The sequence below is a fragment of the Boleophthalmus pectinirostris genome, unplaced genomic scaffold, assembly GCF_026225935.1.
Source record: "Boleophthalmus pectinirostris isolate CB_2022bp ecotype Guang Dong unplaced genomic scaffold, ASM2622593v1 HiC_scaffold_2825, whole genome shotgun sequence".
Lineage (NCBI taxonomy): Eukaryota > Metazoa > Chordata > Actinopteri > Gobiiformes > Gobiidae > Boleophthalmus > Boleophthalmus pectinirostris.
Window position 1 is genome coordinate 581,618 of NW_026571290.1, and position 17,500 is coordinate 599,117.

Below are 17,500 nucleotides of genomic sequence, written 5' to 3' on the forward strand. Positions count from 1 at the left end.
CAGGTGACAGGTGACAGGTGAGGACAGGTGAGGACAGGTGAGGACAGGTGAGGACAGTGACAGGTGAACACAGGTGACAGGTGAGGACAGGTGAGGTGAGGACAGGTGAGACAGTGAGGACAGGTGAGGACAGGTGAGACAGGTGGACAGGTGACAGGCAGGTGCAGTGGCAGGTCTGTCTGGGTGGTTGTGGTGAAGAGGAGTTGAGTCTGGGTTTGGTTCTTGCGTCTCCCTTAGACACAGAGTGAGGAGCTCGGAGTAGAGCCGCTGCTCCTCCACGTGGAGAGGAGCGTCTGAGGGGAGGACGTCTGAGGAGGACGTCTGTTCTGACGTCTCCTGGACGTGTCCCTCAGGAGGTGTTCATGTCCCACCGGGAGGAGGAGACCCAGGACACACTGGAGGAGCTGGAGGAAGTGTCTGGGGTGAAGGAAGTCTGGGAGACCCCAGAGAAGAAGAAGAACATGGAGGAAGATCCTGTGTCGTGTTTATTGGGTCAAGAATCAATTTTATTTTATTTTAAATCTCGATCTTTATTTGGTTTGGATCATTTTGGATCTGTGACCTTCTGATGCCACGGCTGGCAGCGCCAGGTCACAAGGTCATGAGGTCAGGAGGTGATTAGGTCGTGAGGTCACGAGGTCATGAGGTCATGTGGAGCTCGTACCTGAGTGGCTGCTCTTGCTGCCCAGCTGGCTCTCTGATTGGCTGAGGGCGGGCTGGGGGCGGTCCTGGCAGGTTTGAATGGGCGAATCTCGTACGGACGGAGCGACGCTCGGAGCTTTGTCCATGTTCTTCATCTCCATCTCCTCGTGGTGGATCCAAAGATCTGGAGGCCTCAGCTCCTTCTGACTCCCCTTACGCTTACTCGCACTGGCCCGCTTCCTGCGCACACCACAACCGGGTCACACCGGGTCAACCCGGGTCAGACCCGGTCAACCCGGGTCAGACCGGGTCAACCCGGGTCAGACCGGGTCAACCCGGGTCACACCGGGTCAGACCGGGTCAGACCGGGTCAGACCGAGCCAAACTGGGTCAAACCGGGTCAACCCGGGTCAGACCGGGTCAGACCGGGTCAAACCGGGTCACCGGGTCAGACCGGGTCAGACCGGGTCACACCGGGTCACCCGGGTCAACCCGGGTCAGACCGGGTCAACCCGGGTCAGGGACCGGGTCAACCCGGGTCAACCGGGTCACCGGGTCAACCGGTCAACCGGGTCAACCCGGGTCAGACCGGGTCAGACCGGGTCAGACTGAGTCAAACTGGGTCAAACCGGGTCAACCCGGGTCAACCCGGGTCACACCGGGTCACCCCGGGTCAGACCGGGTCAGACCCGGTCAACCCGGGTCAGACCGGGTCAACCCGGTCAAACCGGGTCACCCGGGTCAGACCGGGTCACACGGGTCACCCGGGTCACCGGGTCAGACCGTCAAAACTGGTCAACCGGGTCAACCCGGGTCAACCCGGGTCAGACCGGGTCACACTGGGTCACACCGGGTCAGCCCGGGTCAGACCGGGTCAGACTGAGTCAAACTGGGTCAAACCGGGTCAACCCGGGTCAACCCGGGTCAGACCGGTCACACTGGGTCACACCGGGTCAACCCGGGTCACACTGGGTCAGACCGGGTCTGGACCTGGTCTAAATATTAGTAGTAGTAGTACATAGTATAGTAGTGCAGTATTAGTAGTACTACAGTAGTACTACAGTAGTACTACAGTACTACAGTACTGCAGTAGTATCTCACTTCCTCTGGTGGGCGGAGCTTCGGCGGGTGCAGATCAGCGCCACGACGACGATCATGACGACGGTGAGCGCCCCGACCGACACCAGCACCAACACCAACATCTGAGAACCTCTCTGAGGAGCCAGGGAGTGAGGGGGGCGCACCTGCCCGACAGGCGGACCTGAGGGACACCAACACAGTCAGACAGGTGCACAGACAGGAGACAGGTGCAGAGACAGGAGCAGAGACAGGAGACAGGTGCAGAGACAGGAGCAGAGACAGGAGGTGCAGAGACAGGAGCAGAGACAGGAGACAGGTGCAGAGACAGGTGCAGAGACAGGAGACAGGTGCAGAGACAGGTGCAGGAGGAGAGGAGGAAATGAGGGAGGACAGAGGAAGCAGAAGGTGGAAGAGCAGATGTTGGAGCAGAGGTGGAGCAGAGGTGGAGCAGATGGTGGAGCAGAGGTGGAGCAGGAGGTGGAGCAGAGGTGGAGCAAGAGGTGGAGCAGATGTGGAGCAGAGGTGAGCAGAGGTGGAGCAGAGGTGGAGAGGTGGAGCAGATGGTGGAGCAGAGGTGGAGCAGAGGTGGAGCAGATGGAGCAGATGGAGCAGAGGTGGAGCAGAGGTGGAGCAGATGGTGGAGCAGATGGAGCAGAGGTGGAGCAGATGGTGGAGCAGATGGTGGAGCAGAGGTGGAGCAGAGGTGGAGCAGATGGTGGAGCAGATGTTGGAGCAGAGGTGGAGCAGAGGTGGAGATGGGAGCAGAGGTGGAGCAGAGGTGGAGAGAGGTGGAGCTGTTGGAGCAGAGGTGGAGCAGAGGTGGAGCAGATGGTGGAGCAGAGGTGGAGATGGTGGAGCAGATGGTGGGTGCTGTACCGTTGATGTTGCTGCGGTCGATGTGGGTGCTGTCTGGGTGCCAGTACGGGTGCTCTCCTCCACGACCTGAACACAACACAACACTGAGATACACATGGTCCAGGTGGAGATGTTCTGGGTGGAGATGTTCTGTAGATGTTCTGGGTGGAGATGTTCTGGGTGGAGATGTTCTGTAGATGTTCTGGGTGGAGATGTTCTGGGTGGAGATGTTCTGTAGATGTTCTGTAGATGTTCTGTAGATGTTCTGGAGATGTTCTGGCTGTAGATGTTCTGGAGATGTTCTGTAGATGTTCTGGGTGAAGGTCTCTGGACTCACCCTGGTCGTTGGGCATCTTGTCTGGATGCTCCACTGAGAAAGAACAAACGCAGAGTCAGAACCTCAGGTCTAACTCAGGTCTAACTCAAGTCTAACTCAAGTCTAACTAACTCAAGTCTAACTCAAGTCTAACTCAAGTCTAACTCAAGTCTAACTCAGGTCTAACTCAAGTCTAACTCAAGTCTAACTCAGTCTAACTCAAGTCTAACTCAGGTCTAACTCAAGTCTAACTCAAGTCTAACTCAAGTCTAACTCAGGTCTAACTCAAGTCTAACTCAGGTCTAACTCAAGTCTAACTCAGGTCTAACTCAGGTCTACCTCAGGTCTAACTCAGGCCTAACTCAAGTCTAACTCAGGTCTTAACTCAAGTCTAACTCAAGTCTAACTCAGGTCTAACTCAAGTCTAACTTAAGTCTAACTCAGGTCTAACTCAAGTCTAACTCAAGTCTAACTTAGGTCTAACTCAGGTCTAATTCAAGTCTAACTCAGGTCTAACTCAGGTCTAATTCAAGTCTAACTCAAGTCTAACTCAAGTCTAACTCAGGTCTAACTCAAGTCTAACTCAAGTCTAACTCAAGTCCAACTCAGGTCTAACTCAAGTCTAACTCAGGTCTAACTCAAGTCTAACTCAAGTCTAACTCAGTCTAACTCAGGTCTAACTCAATCTAACTCAAGGTCTAACTCAAGTATAACTCAAGGCTAGCTCAGTCTAACTCAAGTCTACCAAGTCTAACTCAGGTCTAACTCAGGTCTAACTCAAGTCTAACTCAGGTCTAACTCAAGTCTAACTCAAGTCTAACTCAAGTCTAACTCAGGTCTAACTCAAGTCTAACTCAAGTCTAACTCAAGTCTAACTCAAGGTCTAACTCAGGTCTAATTCAAGTCTAACTCAGGTCTAACTCAAGTCTAACTCAGGTCTAACTCAGGTCTAACTCAAGTCTAGCTCAGGTCTAACTCAAGTCTAACTCAAGTCTAACTCAGGTCTAACTCAGGTCTAACTCAAGTCTAACTCCGGTCTAACTCAGGTCTAATTCAAGTCTAACTCAAGTCTAACTCAGGTCTAACTCAAGTCTAACTCAAGTCTAACTCAGGTCTAACTCAAGTCTAACTCAAGTCTAACTCATGTCTAACTTAGGTCTAACTCAGGTCTAATTCAAGTCTAACTCAGGTCTAATTCAAGTCTAACTCAAGTCTAACTCAAGTCTAACTCAGGTCTAACTCAAGTCTAACTCAAGTCTAACTCAGGTCTAACTCAAGTCTAACTCAGGTCTAACTCAAGTCTAACTCAAGTCTAACTCAGGTCTAACTCAGGTCTAACTCAAGTCTAACTCAAGTCTAACTCAGGTCTAACTCAAGTATAACTCAAGGCTAGCTCAGGTCTAACTCAAGTCTAACCCAAGTCTAACTCAGGTCTAACTCAAGTCTAACTCAGGTCTAACTCAGGTCTACCTCAGGTCTAACTCAAGTCTAACTCAAGTCTAACTCAAGTCTAACTCAAGTCTAACTCAAGTCTAACTCAAGTCTAACTCAGGTCTAACTCAAGTCTAACTCAAGTCTAACTCAAGTCTAACTCAAGTCTAACTCAGGTCTAACTCAAGTCTAACTCAGGTCTAACTCAGGTAACTCAGGTCACCTTTGGCGGTCCTGAAGGCCACGGGCTCGGACAGGGGTCCCAGTCCTTTGCTGTTCTTGGCCTGGATCCTGAAGTAGTAGACCGTGTCCAGACTCAGGTCCAGGACCTGGTGCGTCAGTCGGTCTCCGGAGATGGACTCCATGGACCAGTCGTCGATCGGAGCGTTTTTGTCCAGGGTGTAATACACGATGTAACCTGCAGGGGGCGGAGGAGACACGTGAGAGCGACGCACTCAAGTGTCTGGCCCAAGGACACAGCAACAGCACAAGGACGACAGCTGGAGTCAAACCCTCAGCACGACCTGGAGCTCAGACCTGGAGCACAGACCTGGAGCTCAGACCTGGAGCACAGACCTGGAGCACAGACCTGGAGCACAGACCTTGAGCTCAGACCTGGAGCTTAGACCTGGAGCACAGACCTGGAGCTCAGACCTGGAGCACAGACCTGGAGCACAGACCTGGTGCTCAGACCTGGAGCTCAGACCTGGAGCCCAGACCTGGAGCCCAGACCTGGAGCTCAGACCTGGAGCACAGACCTGGAGCTCAGAGTCACTTTGTCCATCAGGAGGAACTCAAAAAGGCTCCAGGTCTTTCCTTAAACCTGAGGACTGGGTGCAGATCTGAGGTCAGAGGAAACACTCTGAGACGTCGACCTGATGTTTGTCCAAAACGTTCAGAGGAACGTTTTTGGACTTTTGTGTCGACCACAACACGAGGAACATGAAGTCCAAAGACTTTCCTGAGGTTTTACATCTGAGCCCAGAGCGAGTGTCTCCAGCTTCAGACCCTGTGGAAGATAAACGAGGGATTCCTCCAGGTTCTGCCTGGGCCCAGGCTCCAACACCAAAATGAAAAAAAAAAAAAACAGATAACGATTCGTTTTTTCAGTTTTCCATTTTGTGTTTAAATGAAAAATTGAAAAAAACTGATAACAACCGTTTACGTGACTTCAGTGAACTGAACCAGGACTGATCCAGGTCCGGGACCAAACCGGGACCAGACCGGGACCAGACCAGGACCAGACCGAGACCAGACTGGACTTTGAGCTTTGACTCTGAGCCTCCGCGGGGTCCGAGCCTCAGCTTGAGCTCCGGTCCTGCCGTGGGCTCTGAGCCTCCAGTCCGGTCTTAGTCTCAGTCCCAGTCTGGTTCCGGCCTGGTCCTGGTCTGGTCTCAGTCTCAGTTTCGGTCTGGTCCTGCTCTGGTCCTGGTCTGGTCCCGGACCTGGATCAGTCCTGGTTGAGTCCGTACGCGGTGGAGCGGAGCGTTTCTGAGCGAGGACGAGCTCGCGGGGGGAGGGAGGTGCAGAGCTGGAGTTGCGAGACTTTGATTGGCCGACGGAGGCGCCCGTCGGGATCTCTGACCTGTGATTCGTCCGTTGGCCTCCATGGGCGGTTGCCAGCTGATGAGGATGGCCCGGGGTCGACCCTCTCGACCAATCACAGTCAAGTCTTTTGGAGCGGAGCTCGGAGCTGTCAATCACACACAGACACACGAGTGAGAAAAACGAAGAGAAGGAAAAACACAGAAGAAAAATGTCCAACATGTCCAACATGTCCAACATGTCCAACATGTCCTACATGTCCAACATGTCCAACATGTCCTAAATGTCCAACATGTCCTACATGTCCAACATACAGTCCAACATGTCCAACATGTCCAACATGTCCAACAACATGTCCAACATGTCCTACATGTCCAACATGTCCTAACATGTCCAAATGTCCAACATGTCCAACATGTCCTAACATGTCCAACATGTCCAACATGTCCAACATGTCCAACATGTCCTACATGTCCTAACATGTCCAACATGTCCAACATGTCCAACATGTCCAACATGTCCTAACATGTCCTGTCAACATGTCCAACATGTCCAACATGTCCACACATGTCCAACATGTCCAACATGTCCAACATGTCCAACAACATGTCCTAAATGTCCTAACCATGTCCAACATGTCCTAAATGTCCAAATGTCCTAACATGTCCAAACATGTCCAACATGTCCAACATGTCCTAGTCCATGTCCAACATGTCCAACATGTCCTACATGTCCAATGTCATGTCCATACATGTCCTACATGTCCAACATGTCCTACATGTCCAACATGTCCAAAATGTCCAACATGTCCTAAATGTCCAACATGTCCTAACATGTCCTACATGTCCAACATGTCCTAAATGTCCAACATGTCCTAACAACATGTCCTACATGTCCAACATGTCCTAAATGTCCAACATGTCCTACATGTCCAACATGTCCAACATGTCCTAAATGTCCTAAATGTCCAACATGTCCTAACATGTCCAACATGTCCTAAATGTCCAACATGTCCTAACATGTCCAACATGTCCAACATGTCCTAACATGTCCTAAATGTCCTAAACATGTCCAACATGTCCTACATGTCCAACATGTCCTAAATGTCCTACAATGTCCTACATGTCCAACATGTCCAACATGTCCTAATGTCCAACATGTCCTAAATGTCAAATGTCCAACATGTCCAACATGTCCATACATGTCCTAAATGTCCAACATGTCCTATGTCCAATGTCCTAACATGTCCTAACATGTCCAACATGTCCAACATGTCCAACATGTCCTGTCCAACCATGTCCTAACAATGTCCTAACATGTCCTAAATGTCCAACATGTCCACATGTCCTACATGTCCTACATGTCCAATGTCCAACTGTCCTAATGTCCAACATGTCCAACATGTCCTAACATGTCCTAACATGTCCTAAATGTCCAACATGTCCTACATGTCCTACATGTCCAACATGTCCTAAATGTCCAACATGTCCAACATGTCCAACAGTCCAACATGTCCTAAATGTCCTAAATGTCCAACATGTCCAACATGTCCTAAATGTCCTAAATGTCCAACATGTCCTACATGTCCAACATGTCCTAAATGTCCTACATGTCCTAACATGTCCTAACATGTCCAACATGTCCTAAATGTCCTACATGTCCTACATGTCCAACATGTCCTAAATGTCCTACATGTCCAACATGTCCAACATGTCCTAAATGTCCTAACATGTCCAACATGTCCTAACATGTCCTACATGTCCAACATGTCCAACATGTCCTAAATGTCCAACATGTCCAACATGTCCTAAATGTCCAACATGTCCAACATGTCCAACATGTCCTAACATGTCCAACATGTCCTAACATGTCCAACATGTCCAACATGTCCAACATGTCCAACATGTCCTACAGTCCTAACATAAAATGTCCAACATGTCCTACATGTCCAACATGTCCAAAATGTCCAACATGTCCTACATGTCCAACATGTCCAACATGTCCTAACATGTCCAACATGTCCAACATGTCCTAACATGTCCAACATGTCCAACATGTCCTAACATGTCCAACATGTCCAACATGTCCAACATGTCCTACATGTCCAACATGTCCAACATGTCCTAAATGTCCAACATGTCCAACATGTCCTAACATGTCCAACATGTCCAACATGTTCTAAATGTCCAACATGTTCTAAATGTCCAACATGTCCATTATGTCCAACATGTCCAACACGCGTGTGGGCGTGTCTGTGGGCGTGTCTGTGGCGTGTCTGTGGGCGTGTCTGTGGGGCGTCGCCGTGGTTACCTGCTTCGTAGGTGGTGGCGTGCGCCGTCATGCTCCAGGTGCTCGACTTCCTGCCCTTCGTCACCATCACAGAAAACTCGTACACAGAGTTCGGCTTCAGCCCCGTGACCGTGTGAGACAGAGCCGTGGTGTCTGCGGACTGAACAGCCGGGTCAGGACCGGGACCAGGAACCGGGTCAGGACCGGGACCAGGAACCGGGTCAGGACCGGGAACCGGGACCGGGAACCGAGTCGTGACCGGGACTAAAACATAACTAACCGCAGTCTAAACCCTGTCTAACCCTGGGCTAAACTCGGACCAAACTGGGTCTACACTCAGTTTAAACTCAGTCTAAACTCAGTCTAAACTGAGTCTAAACTCGGTCTAAACTCAGTCTAAACCTGGTCTAAACCTGGTCTAGACCCGGTCTAAACTCAGTCTAACTCTCTAAACTCGGTCTAAACTCGGTCTAAACTCAGTCTAAACTCAGTCTAAACCTGGTCTAGACTGGGTCTAAACCCAGTCTAGACCCGGTCTCACCTTGTACTTGCCGCTGGACGAGTGGCTGCTCCTCCACTTGACCGAGTAGAACCGGACCTCGTTGTTCTTCTGGGTCTTGACGGCGTTATCGGCCCAGGACACACGGACCGAGTCCGGACCCAGAGCCACGGCCTGGACCCCCACCGGAGGAATCATGGGAAACGTAGTGCTGTCCGGGACCGCCGTGGGGAACTTCTCAAAGAGGAACAGGTCGTCCTCCGAGGGGTCCGGCGGGTCTGAGGGTCCGGGCGGGTCCAGGGGGGGTGAAGAGAAAGACGAAGAGAACGTCAGAAACAACCAACGAGGAACATCTGAACACAGCGAAGGTCTGAAGATCTAAAGGTCTGAAGGTCTGAGGGGTCTGGGGGTCTAGAGAGGAGCAGATCTGAAGGTTTAGACCTGGACCACTATGGGACCGACCTGGAGCACTGAGGGATCACACAGTTATAAAGACATATGGACCAGAATCTAAACCAGGACTGAACCAGGACTAAACCAGGACTAAACCAGGACTAAACCAGGTCTAAACCAGGTCTAAACCAGGACTAAACCAGGTCTAAACCAGGACTAAACCAGGACTAAACCAGGTCTAAACAGGACTAAACCAGGACTAAACCAGGACTGTGTGAGATCTTCTGTGTGTCAGGTGCGGCGGTCAGGTGCAGTGGTCAGGTCAGGTGCGGCGGTCAGGTGCAGGTGGTCAGGTGTGGTGGTCAGGTGCGGTGGTGGTCAGGTGCAGTGGTCAGGTGCAGTGGTCAGGTGCGGTGGTCAGGTGCGGTGGTCAGGTGCAGTGGTCAGGTGCGGTGGTCAGGTGCGGTGGTCAGGTGCGGTCAGGTGCGGTGGTCAGGTGCAGGTGCGGTCAGGTGCGGTGGTCAGGTGCGGTGGTCAGGTGCGGTGGTCAGGTGCGGTGCGGTCAGGTGCGGCGGTCGGTCGGCGGTCAGGTGCGGCGGTCAGGTGCGGTGGTCAGGTGCAGTGGTCAGGTGTGGTGGTCAGGTGCGGTGGTCAGGTGCGGTGGTCAGGTGGTCGTGGTCAGGTGCGGTGGTCAGGTGCGGTGGTCAGGTGCAGTGGTCAGGTGCGGTGGTCAGGTGCAGTGGTCAGGTGCGGTGGTCAGGTGCGGTGGTCAGGTGCGGTGGTCAGGTGCGGTGGTCAGGTGCAGTGGTCAGGTGCAGTGGTCAGGTGCGGTGGTCAGGTGCGGTGGTGGTCAGGTGCGGCGGTCAGGTGCAGTGGTCAGGTGCAGGTGCAGGTGCAGGTGGTGCAGGTGCAGTGGGTGCAGGTGGTGGTCAGGTGCGGTGGTGGTCAGGTGCGGCGGTGAGGTGCGGTGGTCAGGTGCAGTGGTCAGGTGCAGTACCTGTCAGTGACCTGGTGACGGCGCTCTCGTACAGTGGGACTCCCTCTCCAGCGTTGTTAAAGGCCTTCAGCGAGATCACGTAATGAGAACTGGGCTCTGAGGACGACAGACGAGAGACGAGAGGTCAGAAGGTCTGAAGGTCTGAAGGTCTGAGGGTCTGAAGGTCTGAGGTCTGAAGGTCTGAAGGTCTGAAGGTCTGAGGTCTGAGGTCTGTCTGAGGTCTGAAAGGTCTGAAGGTCTGAGGGTCTGAGGGTCTGAGGGTCTGAAGGTCTGAAAGGTCTGAGGTCTGAGGTCTGAGGTCTGAGGTCTGAGGTCTGAGGTCTGAGGTCTGAGGTCTGAGGTCTGAGGGTCTGAGGGTCTGAAGGTCTGAGGGTCTGAAGGTCTGAAAGGTCTGAGGGTCTGAAGGTCTGAAGGTCTGAAGGTCTGAGGGTCTGAGGTCTGAGGGTCTGAAGGTCTAAAGGTCTGAAGGTCTGAAGGTCTGAGGTCTGAGGGTCTGAAGGTCTAAAGGTCTGAGGTCTGAAGGTCTGAGGGTCTGAAGGTCTGAGGGTCTGAGGGTCTGAAAGGTCTGAAGGTCTGAGGTCTGAGGTCTGAGGTCTGAAGGTCTGAAGGTCTGAGGTCTGAGGTCTGAAAGGTCTGAGGGTCTGAGGTCTGAAGGTCTGAGGGTCTGAGGGTCTGAGGGTCTGAAGGTCTGAGGTCTGAGGGTCTGAGGGTCTGAAGGTCTGAAGGTCTGAAGGTCTGAGGGTCTGAAGGTCTGAAGGTCTGAAGGTCTGAGGTCTGAAGGTCTGAGGGTCTGAGGGTCTGAAGGTCTGAAGGTCTGAGGGTCGGAGGTCTGAGGGTCTGAGGGTCTGAAGGTCTGAGGTCTGAGGTCTGAAGGTCTGAGGTCTGAGGGTCTGAGGGTCTGAGGTCTGAGGTCTGAGGGTCTGAGGGTCTGAGGTCTGAGGTCTCTGAGGTCTGAGGGTCTGAGGGTCTGAGGGTCTGAGGGTCTGAGGTCTGAGGGTCTGAGGGTCTGAGGGTCTGAGGTCTGAAGGGTCTGAGGTCTGAGGGTCTGAGGGTCTGAAGGTCTGAAGGAGGTCTGAGGGTCTGAGGTCTGAAGGTCTGAGGGTCTGAGGGTCTGAGGTCTGAAGGTCTGAAGGTCTGAAGGTCTGAGGGTCTGAGGGTCTGAGGGTCTGAAGGTCTGAAGGTCTGAGGGTCTGAAGGTCTGAGGGTCTGAGGGTCTGAGGGTCTGAGGAGGTCTGAAGGTCTGAAGGGTCTGAGGGTCTGAGGGTCTGAGGGTCTGAAGGTCTGAGGGTCTGAGGTCTGAGGGTCTGAAGGTCTGAAGGTCTGAAGGTCTGAGGGTCTGAGGTCTGTCTGAAGGTCTGAGGGTCTGAGGTCTGAGGTCTGAGGTCTCTGAGGTCTGAAGGTCTGAGGTCTGAAGGTCTGAAGGTCTGAGGGTCTGAGGGTCTGAAGGTCTGAGGTCTGAAGGTCTGAGGGTCTGAAGGTCTGAGGGTCTGAGGGTCTGAGGTCTGAGGGTCTGAGGGTCTGAGGGTCTGAGGTCTGAGGGTCTGAGGGTCTGAGGGTCTGAGGGTCTGAAGGTCTGAAGGTCTGAGGGTCTGAAGGTCTGAGGTCTGAGGGTCTGAGGGTCTGAAGGTCAGGGGTCAGGGGTCAGGGGTCACACAACCTCCTGGTGAGAGGGAGACAGGATAACCACTCTGCCACAGTGTCACATGATGCACGTCTCAGTTTGAACGTTCTGCCTGTGTCTCCTCTTCCCTCCCTCCTCTGGACACTGTCTCCTCCTCTCCTTCCCTCCTTCTCCACTTGTGTCCTTGTCTCCTTCTCTCCTTTCATCCTTCTCTCCTTCCCTCTTTGTCTCCTTCCTTCCTTCCTTCCTTCTCCTTTCCTTCTTCCTTTGCTTCCTTCCCTCCTTTCTCCTTCCTTCTTTCCTTCCTTTGCTCCTTCCCTCTTTGTCTCCTTCTCTCCTTCCCTCCTTTCTCCTTCCCTCCTTCCTTCTCTCCTTCCCTCCTTGTCTCCTTCCTTCCTTTGCTCCTTCCCTCTTTGTCTCCTTCTCTCCTTCCCTCCTTTCTCCTTCTCTCCTTCCCTCCTCGTCTCCTTCCTTCTTTCTTTCCTTCCTTTGCTCCTTCCCTCCTTGTCTCTTTCCTTCTTTCTTTCCTTCCTTTGCTCCTTCCCTCCTTGTCTCCTTCCTTCCTTTGCTCCTTCCCTCTTTGTCTCCTTCTCTCCTTCCCTCCTTTCTCCTTCACTCCTTCCTTCCTTCCATCCTTTGCTCCTTCCCTCCTTTTCTCCTTCCTTCCTTTGCTCCTTCTCTCCTTCCTTCCTTGTCTCCTTCCTTCCTTCCTTTGCTCCTTCCCTCTTTGTCTCCTCCTCTCCTTCCCTCCTTCTCTCCTTCCTTCCTTTGCTCCTTCCCTCTTTGTTTCCTTCTCTCCTTCTCTCCTTCCCTCCTTTCTCCTTCTCTCCTTCCTTCTCTCCTTCCATCCTTTGCTCCTTCCCTCTTTGTCTCCTTACCTCCTTGTCTCCTTTTTCCTTCTCTCCTTCCTTCCTTCCTTCTCTCATTGTCTCTTTTCTCCTTCTCTCCTTGTCTCCTTTCTCCATCTCTCCTTCCCTCCTTGTCTCCTTCCATCCTTCTCTTCTTCCATCCTTCCCTCCTTGTCTCCTCTCTCCTTTCTCCTTCCTTCTCGCCTTCCCTCTTTCCCTCCTTGTCTCCTTTATCCTTCTCTCCTTCCATCCTTCCCTCCTTGTCTCCTCTCTCCTTTCTCCTTCCTTCCCTCTTTCCCTCTTCTCTCCTTCTCTCCTTCTCTCCTTGTCTCCTTCTCTCTGGTTGTTTGACACTAAACACAATCATGTGTCCTTATCTCTCTGTCCCCTCGTTTCCTTGTCTCCTTCCCACTTTCTCTCATGTGTCCTTCTGCCCTTATCTCCTTGTTTCCTTGTCTCCTTGTCTCCTTGTGGGCATTCAACACTTACACAAACAATTTGTCTCCTTCCCCCCTTCCTCCGTGTCTCATTTCCTTCCCTCCTTGTTTCCTTCCCTCCTTATCTGTAGATGTTTCCTTCCCCCCGACACACACACACAACACACACACACACACACACACACACAACACACACACACACACTTGTCTGTTTTGTGTATTTTAAAGTGTTTCTTTAATAATGTAGGACCTCGTGTGGTTCAAATCAAACTGTGTGAATTATTCAGAGTTTCTGTCGCGGCCGAAGAAACAAACCGACACCTGCAGGAACCACGAGAACCTCCAGAAGACCTGAGCCAGGATCCGGTCCAGACCCAGAACCTCCTGAAGACCCGAGCCAGGATCCCGGTCCAGACCCAGAACCTCCAGAAGACCCGAGCCAGGATCCCGGTCCAGACCCAGAACCTCCTCAGATCCTCCAGAGACACGATTAAAGCTGCACCATGGAGCTTTCCACAGGTGTTTGGTTTGTGAAAAATGTTGATTTGGAAAAAAAAACAAAAAAACTGAAGTGTGATTTGTTTGTTTGAAAAATATTGTGAATCTGAAGCTTCACGTCTGAGAGAAACTCCTCCAACAACCAGAGGAACATCTCAGAACATGTGAAGGTGAAGGTCAAGGAGCAGCACCTGACACACACAGGAGGCCCCTGACACACACAGGACACACACAGGGCCCCTGACACACACAGGGGCCCTGACACACACAGACACCTGACACACACAGAGGGCACCTGACACACACAGAGGGCCCCTGACACACACAGAGGGCCCCTGACACACACAGGAGGATGACCCCTGACACACACAGGAGGATGTCCCCTGACACACATGACCTGAGTTGGTGCGGTGCAGTTCCTCACCGAGCCTCTCGATGGCGTAGTATCTCTGCTTGGCGTCCACGCGGACGGTCTCGGCGTACGGGCTGCCAACGCCGTAACCGATGATGTAACCGCGGACGAGGACGGCGGGCGACAGCGGCGGCGTCCACGACATGATGATGCTGTTGGGCAACGGACGAACATGGAGCGACGACGGCTGGTCCGGGACCGTCGACTCTGCGGAGAGGAGAGCGCACCGAGTCACACCGGGTCACACCGGGTCACACCGAGTCACACCGTCACACCGTCACACGAGTCACACCGAGTCACACCGAGTCACACCGAGGTCACACCGAGTCACACCGTCAGTCACACCGAGTCACACAGACACCGAGAGTCACACAGACACGACAGAGAGAGACATGAAACAGAGAATTATTAATTTAATTCAGAATCAAACTGAATTTGTTTTTAAAAAGTTCATTTAATCCAGACATGTCCAAACTCTGGCCCGGGGGCCAAATGTGGCCCTCAGTCTTCCAGGTGAAATGACCCAAATGACCTGCATCAATGAAAAAGTTTTTGGAAAATCTCCCTTGATAAAGTTAAATATTTAATATTTAGTGTTTTAAGGATCTGAGTGTGAAGAAAAACTGAGGCTCTGACGTGTGAAACCTGCACATTCAATTATTGATGTAAACATCATCAGTCTGTGGCCCTGGGCCCTGGACGGGCCCTGGACGGACGGGCCCTGGACGGGCCCTGGACCCTCTGTGTTTGGAGACGTGCTCCTGATGTAAACACTGAATTCTTAATAAAAATGTTTATTGTGAATTAAAGTTAATAGTGAAGTGTTTGTTTGTTTTCTTCTGATTTTAAATCTGAATAAATTTCTTCTTGGATCATGTTTGTCGTTTGTTCGTGTTAAAAATAATTCTGGTCGTTCAGTGAAGATAAAGTGACACGACGAGCGTCCGGCCGAACACCAGCGTGAAGAACAAACCACAAACAGCATCCAGGAACCAAATTCAGATTTAAAATCATTTTCACCTGGACTTTTTAAAGACAAATTCAGTTTGATTCAGTCTTAAATCTGTTGTGGAAACGAGACAAGAGTCGCTTTAAAATATCCACTGTCCAGTTCATCATTAAACTCCAACGAAACTTCAGAGAAAAGAAACGAGCGAAACCTGGAGGAACATCTGAGCAGAACAGTTTGGAGAAAAACTCTGATTTAATAAAACAGAAAACAATTTTGAAATGTTTATGTCCTGAATAAAAACAAACTAAACAAACTAAACAAACTCAGACGATGTCACCATGAGTCAGTCCTGTTCTGTTCTGTTCTGTTTTTCATTTTAATCATAAAAATAAAAATGATGTGTCAGTTTTGTTCAGCTCTTCTCTGTCGTGTTGTCGTTGTGTTGTTGTTGTGTTGTTGTTGTTGTTGTCGTGTTTAATCGGCGCCTGAAGCCCCCCCCCCCCCCTCTGACTCTCTAACTGTTTCTAACAGGATTTGCTTTCGCGGCTCGTCCTGACTCGTCCCTCCGGTCTGTACTGTCTCGTTAGTGTCGTCCTCCCGGGCACCGCCTCATTTCATTTGTGGAAACGACGATCGAAACAAACAGAGTTAAACAGGAAGGGGAGGGGCTAAAGGAGGGGGGGGGGGAAGGGGGAAAGGGGGAGGGGCTTGGTGTGCAGGGGGAGGGGCTTGGTGTGCAGGGGGAGGGGCTTGTACCTGTGTTGGTTATTTCACATTTTTAAACATTTGTGCGTTTTAGATTCTCCTCTGTCCTTGTCTCCTCTGTCCTTGTCTCCTTGTCTCCTTGTCTCCTCTGTCCTTGTCTTCTCATCTCCGGGGACATTCAACACTTACATAAACATATCTCCTTGTCTCCTTCCCTCCTTCCTCCTTGTCTCATTTCCTCCTCGTTTCCTCTTCTCCTTGTTTCCTTCCCTCCTCATCTGAAGATGTTTCCTTATAGATCTCAAACACAAACTCTGTCCTCGGCTCCTCTGTCCTCGCTTCCTTTCCTCGTCTCCTCTGTCCTCATCTCTTCTGTCCTCGTCTCCTCTGTCCTTGTTTCCTTTTCTCATCTCCTCTCTCCTATAGTTTCCTTGTTTCCTTCTCTCCTTCTGTCCTCTCTCCTCATCTCCTTGTTCCTCGTTTCCTCTCTCCTTATGGCCTTTTCTTCTTTCCGTGCTTCCTCGTCTCCTCTGTTCTTTTTTCCTTTCCTCGTCTCCTCTGTCCTGGTCTCCTCTGTCCTTGTCTCCTCTGTCCTTGTTTCCTTTCCTCATCTCCTCTGTCCTTGTTTCCTTTCTTCGTCTCCTCTGTCCTTGTTTCCGTTCCTCGTCTCCTCTCTCCTTGTTTCCTTTCCTCGTCTTCTCTCTCCTTGTTTCCTTTCCTCTTCTCCTCTGTCCTGGTCTCCTCTGCCCTTGCTCCCTCGTCTCCTTTCCTTGTTCCTGCAGCAGCTGTTTTTTTTTTTTTTTTTTCTGTCGTTAGTTAAACATTAAATATTCATGTTTTTGTCTTTGGAGCCGTTTACACGTCTTCCTCTCATCCATCACTCCTCCTCTTCCTCCTCTCCCTCTCTCACTCCCTCACTCTCTCTTCTCTTCCTCTCATCCATCACTCCTTCTCCTCTCCTCTCTTCTTTCTCCTCCTCTTTCCCATCCCCCCTTCTCTCTCATCCATCACTCCTCTTCCTCCTTCTCCTCTTCCCTCTCTCCTCTCTTCCTCCTTCCTTCCCTCTCTCTCTTCTCTCTCTGTGTTTATCCTTCTCTCTCTTTTCATTTTCAGAGGCTGCATGTTTCCATTAAAGCCAGATGCCCTTCCTCTCGTCCTCCTCCTCTCCTCCTCTCCTCCTCTCCTCTTTCTCTTCTTCCTCTTCTTCTTCTTCTCCAGATTAAAGCTTTACTCTGGAACATTCCGGTTTCTGACACTGACAGTCCTGCCCCTTCAAACTATCAGTCTGTTCTCCTCCTCTCTCCATCCCTCTCTTCTCTTCTCTCCTCTGTCTCCATGGTAACGCAATGGTAAATAAACGCATGATAAATAAAAAATAAATAAATAACAAATAATAAACAAAAAATAAACAAATTAATAAATAAATAGAACAAATGAATTAAAAAGTAATAATTATAAATAAAATAACTAAACAAATAACTAACTAACTAAATAAAATAAAATAATTAATAAAAAAAAAAAAAAAAAAAAAAAAATCTAATCAAATAAATAAATTACAAAAAATAAACAAATAATTAATAACAATAAATAAATAAATAAATTTAAAAAATACAATAAAATAAATAAAATAAATAATTTAAATAAATACATTTAAAAAGTGTTTGGTGTGTGTTCTCACCGTCCAGGTCGGTCTCGGGCGTCTCCGTGGAAACCCAGTCGCTGAACGGACCTGAGCCGTTCACCGTCATCGCCGCCACCTGGAAACTGTACTGAGCTCCTTTATCCAGACCTGCGGGGGCGGAGACTCGCGTCAGCACCGATACTCACACCGATACCGATACCCGCACCCTGACAGATACCCAGACCGATACCCAGACCGATACCGATACCCTGACCTTTTATTTCCATCATGTTTTTCTACGGTTTTGTCAGATTTTTTTGTTTTTTTTGGAAAATAAAATCAGTTTTTCGTCTCTGTTC

At 50.7% G+C, this 17,500-nt stretch overlaps 1 protein-coding gene across 1 annotated transcript in view; it reads right to left on the bottom strand.

The window, feature by feature from the left end:
* The window catches only part of dcc (DCC netrin 1 receptor), a 32,117-nt gene that overhangs the window by 7,393 nt on the left and 7,224 nt on the right, over positions 1 to 17,500 (bottom strand). Inside the window, exons 3-13 of the mRNA XM_055159915.1 lie at positions 17,199 to 17,309; positions 13,876 to 14,070; positions 10,048 to 10,143; positions 8,700 to 8,935; positions 8,180 to 8,318; positions 5,910 to 6,017; positions 4,548 to 4,742; positions 2,915 to 2,947; positions 2,599 to 2,664; positions 1,744 to 1,903; positions 665 to 882 (exon numbers count right to left, since the gene is read on the bottom strand). Coding sequence (XP_055015890.1) covers positions 665 to 882; positions 1,744 to 1,903; positions 2,599 to 2,664; positions 2,915 to 2,947; positions 4,548 to 4,742; positions 5,910 to 6,017; positions 8,180 to 8,318; positions 8,700 to 8,935; positions 10,048 to 10,143; positions 13,876 to 14,070; positions 17,199 to 17,309 — 1,557 coding nt within the window. The remainder of the gene's footprint in view (positions 1 to 664; positions 883 to 1,743; positions 1,904 to 2,598; positions 2,665 to 2,914; positions 2,948 to 4,547; positions 4,743 to 5,909; positions 6,018 to 8,179; positions 8,319 to 8,699; positions 8,936 to 10,047; positions 10,144 to 13,875; positions 14,071 to 17,198; positions 17,310 to 17,500) is intronic.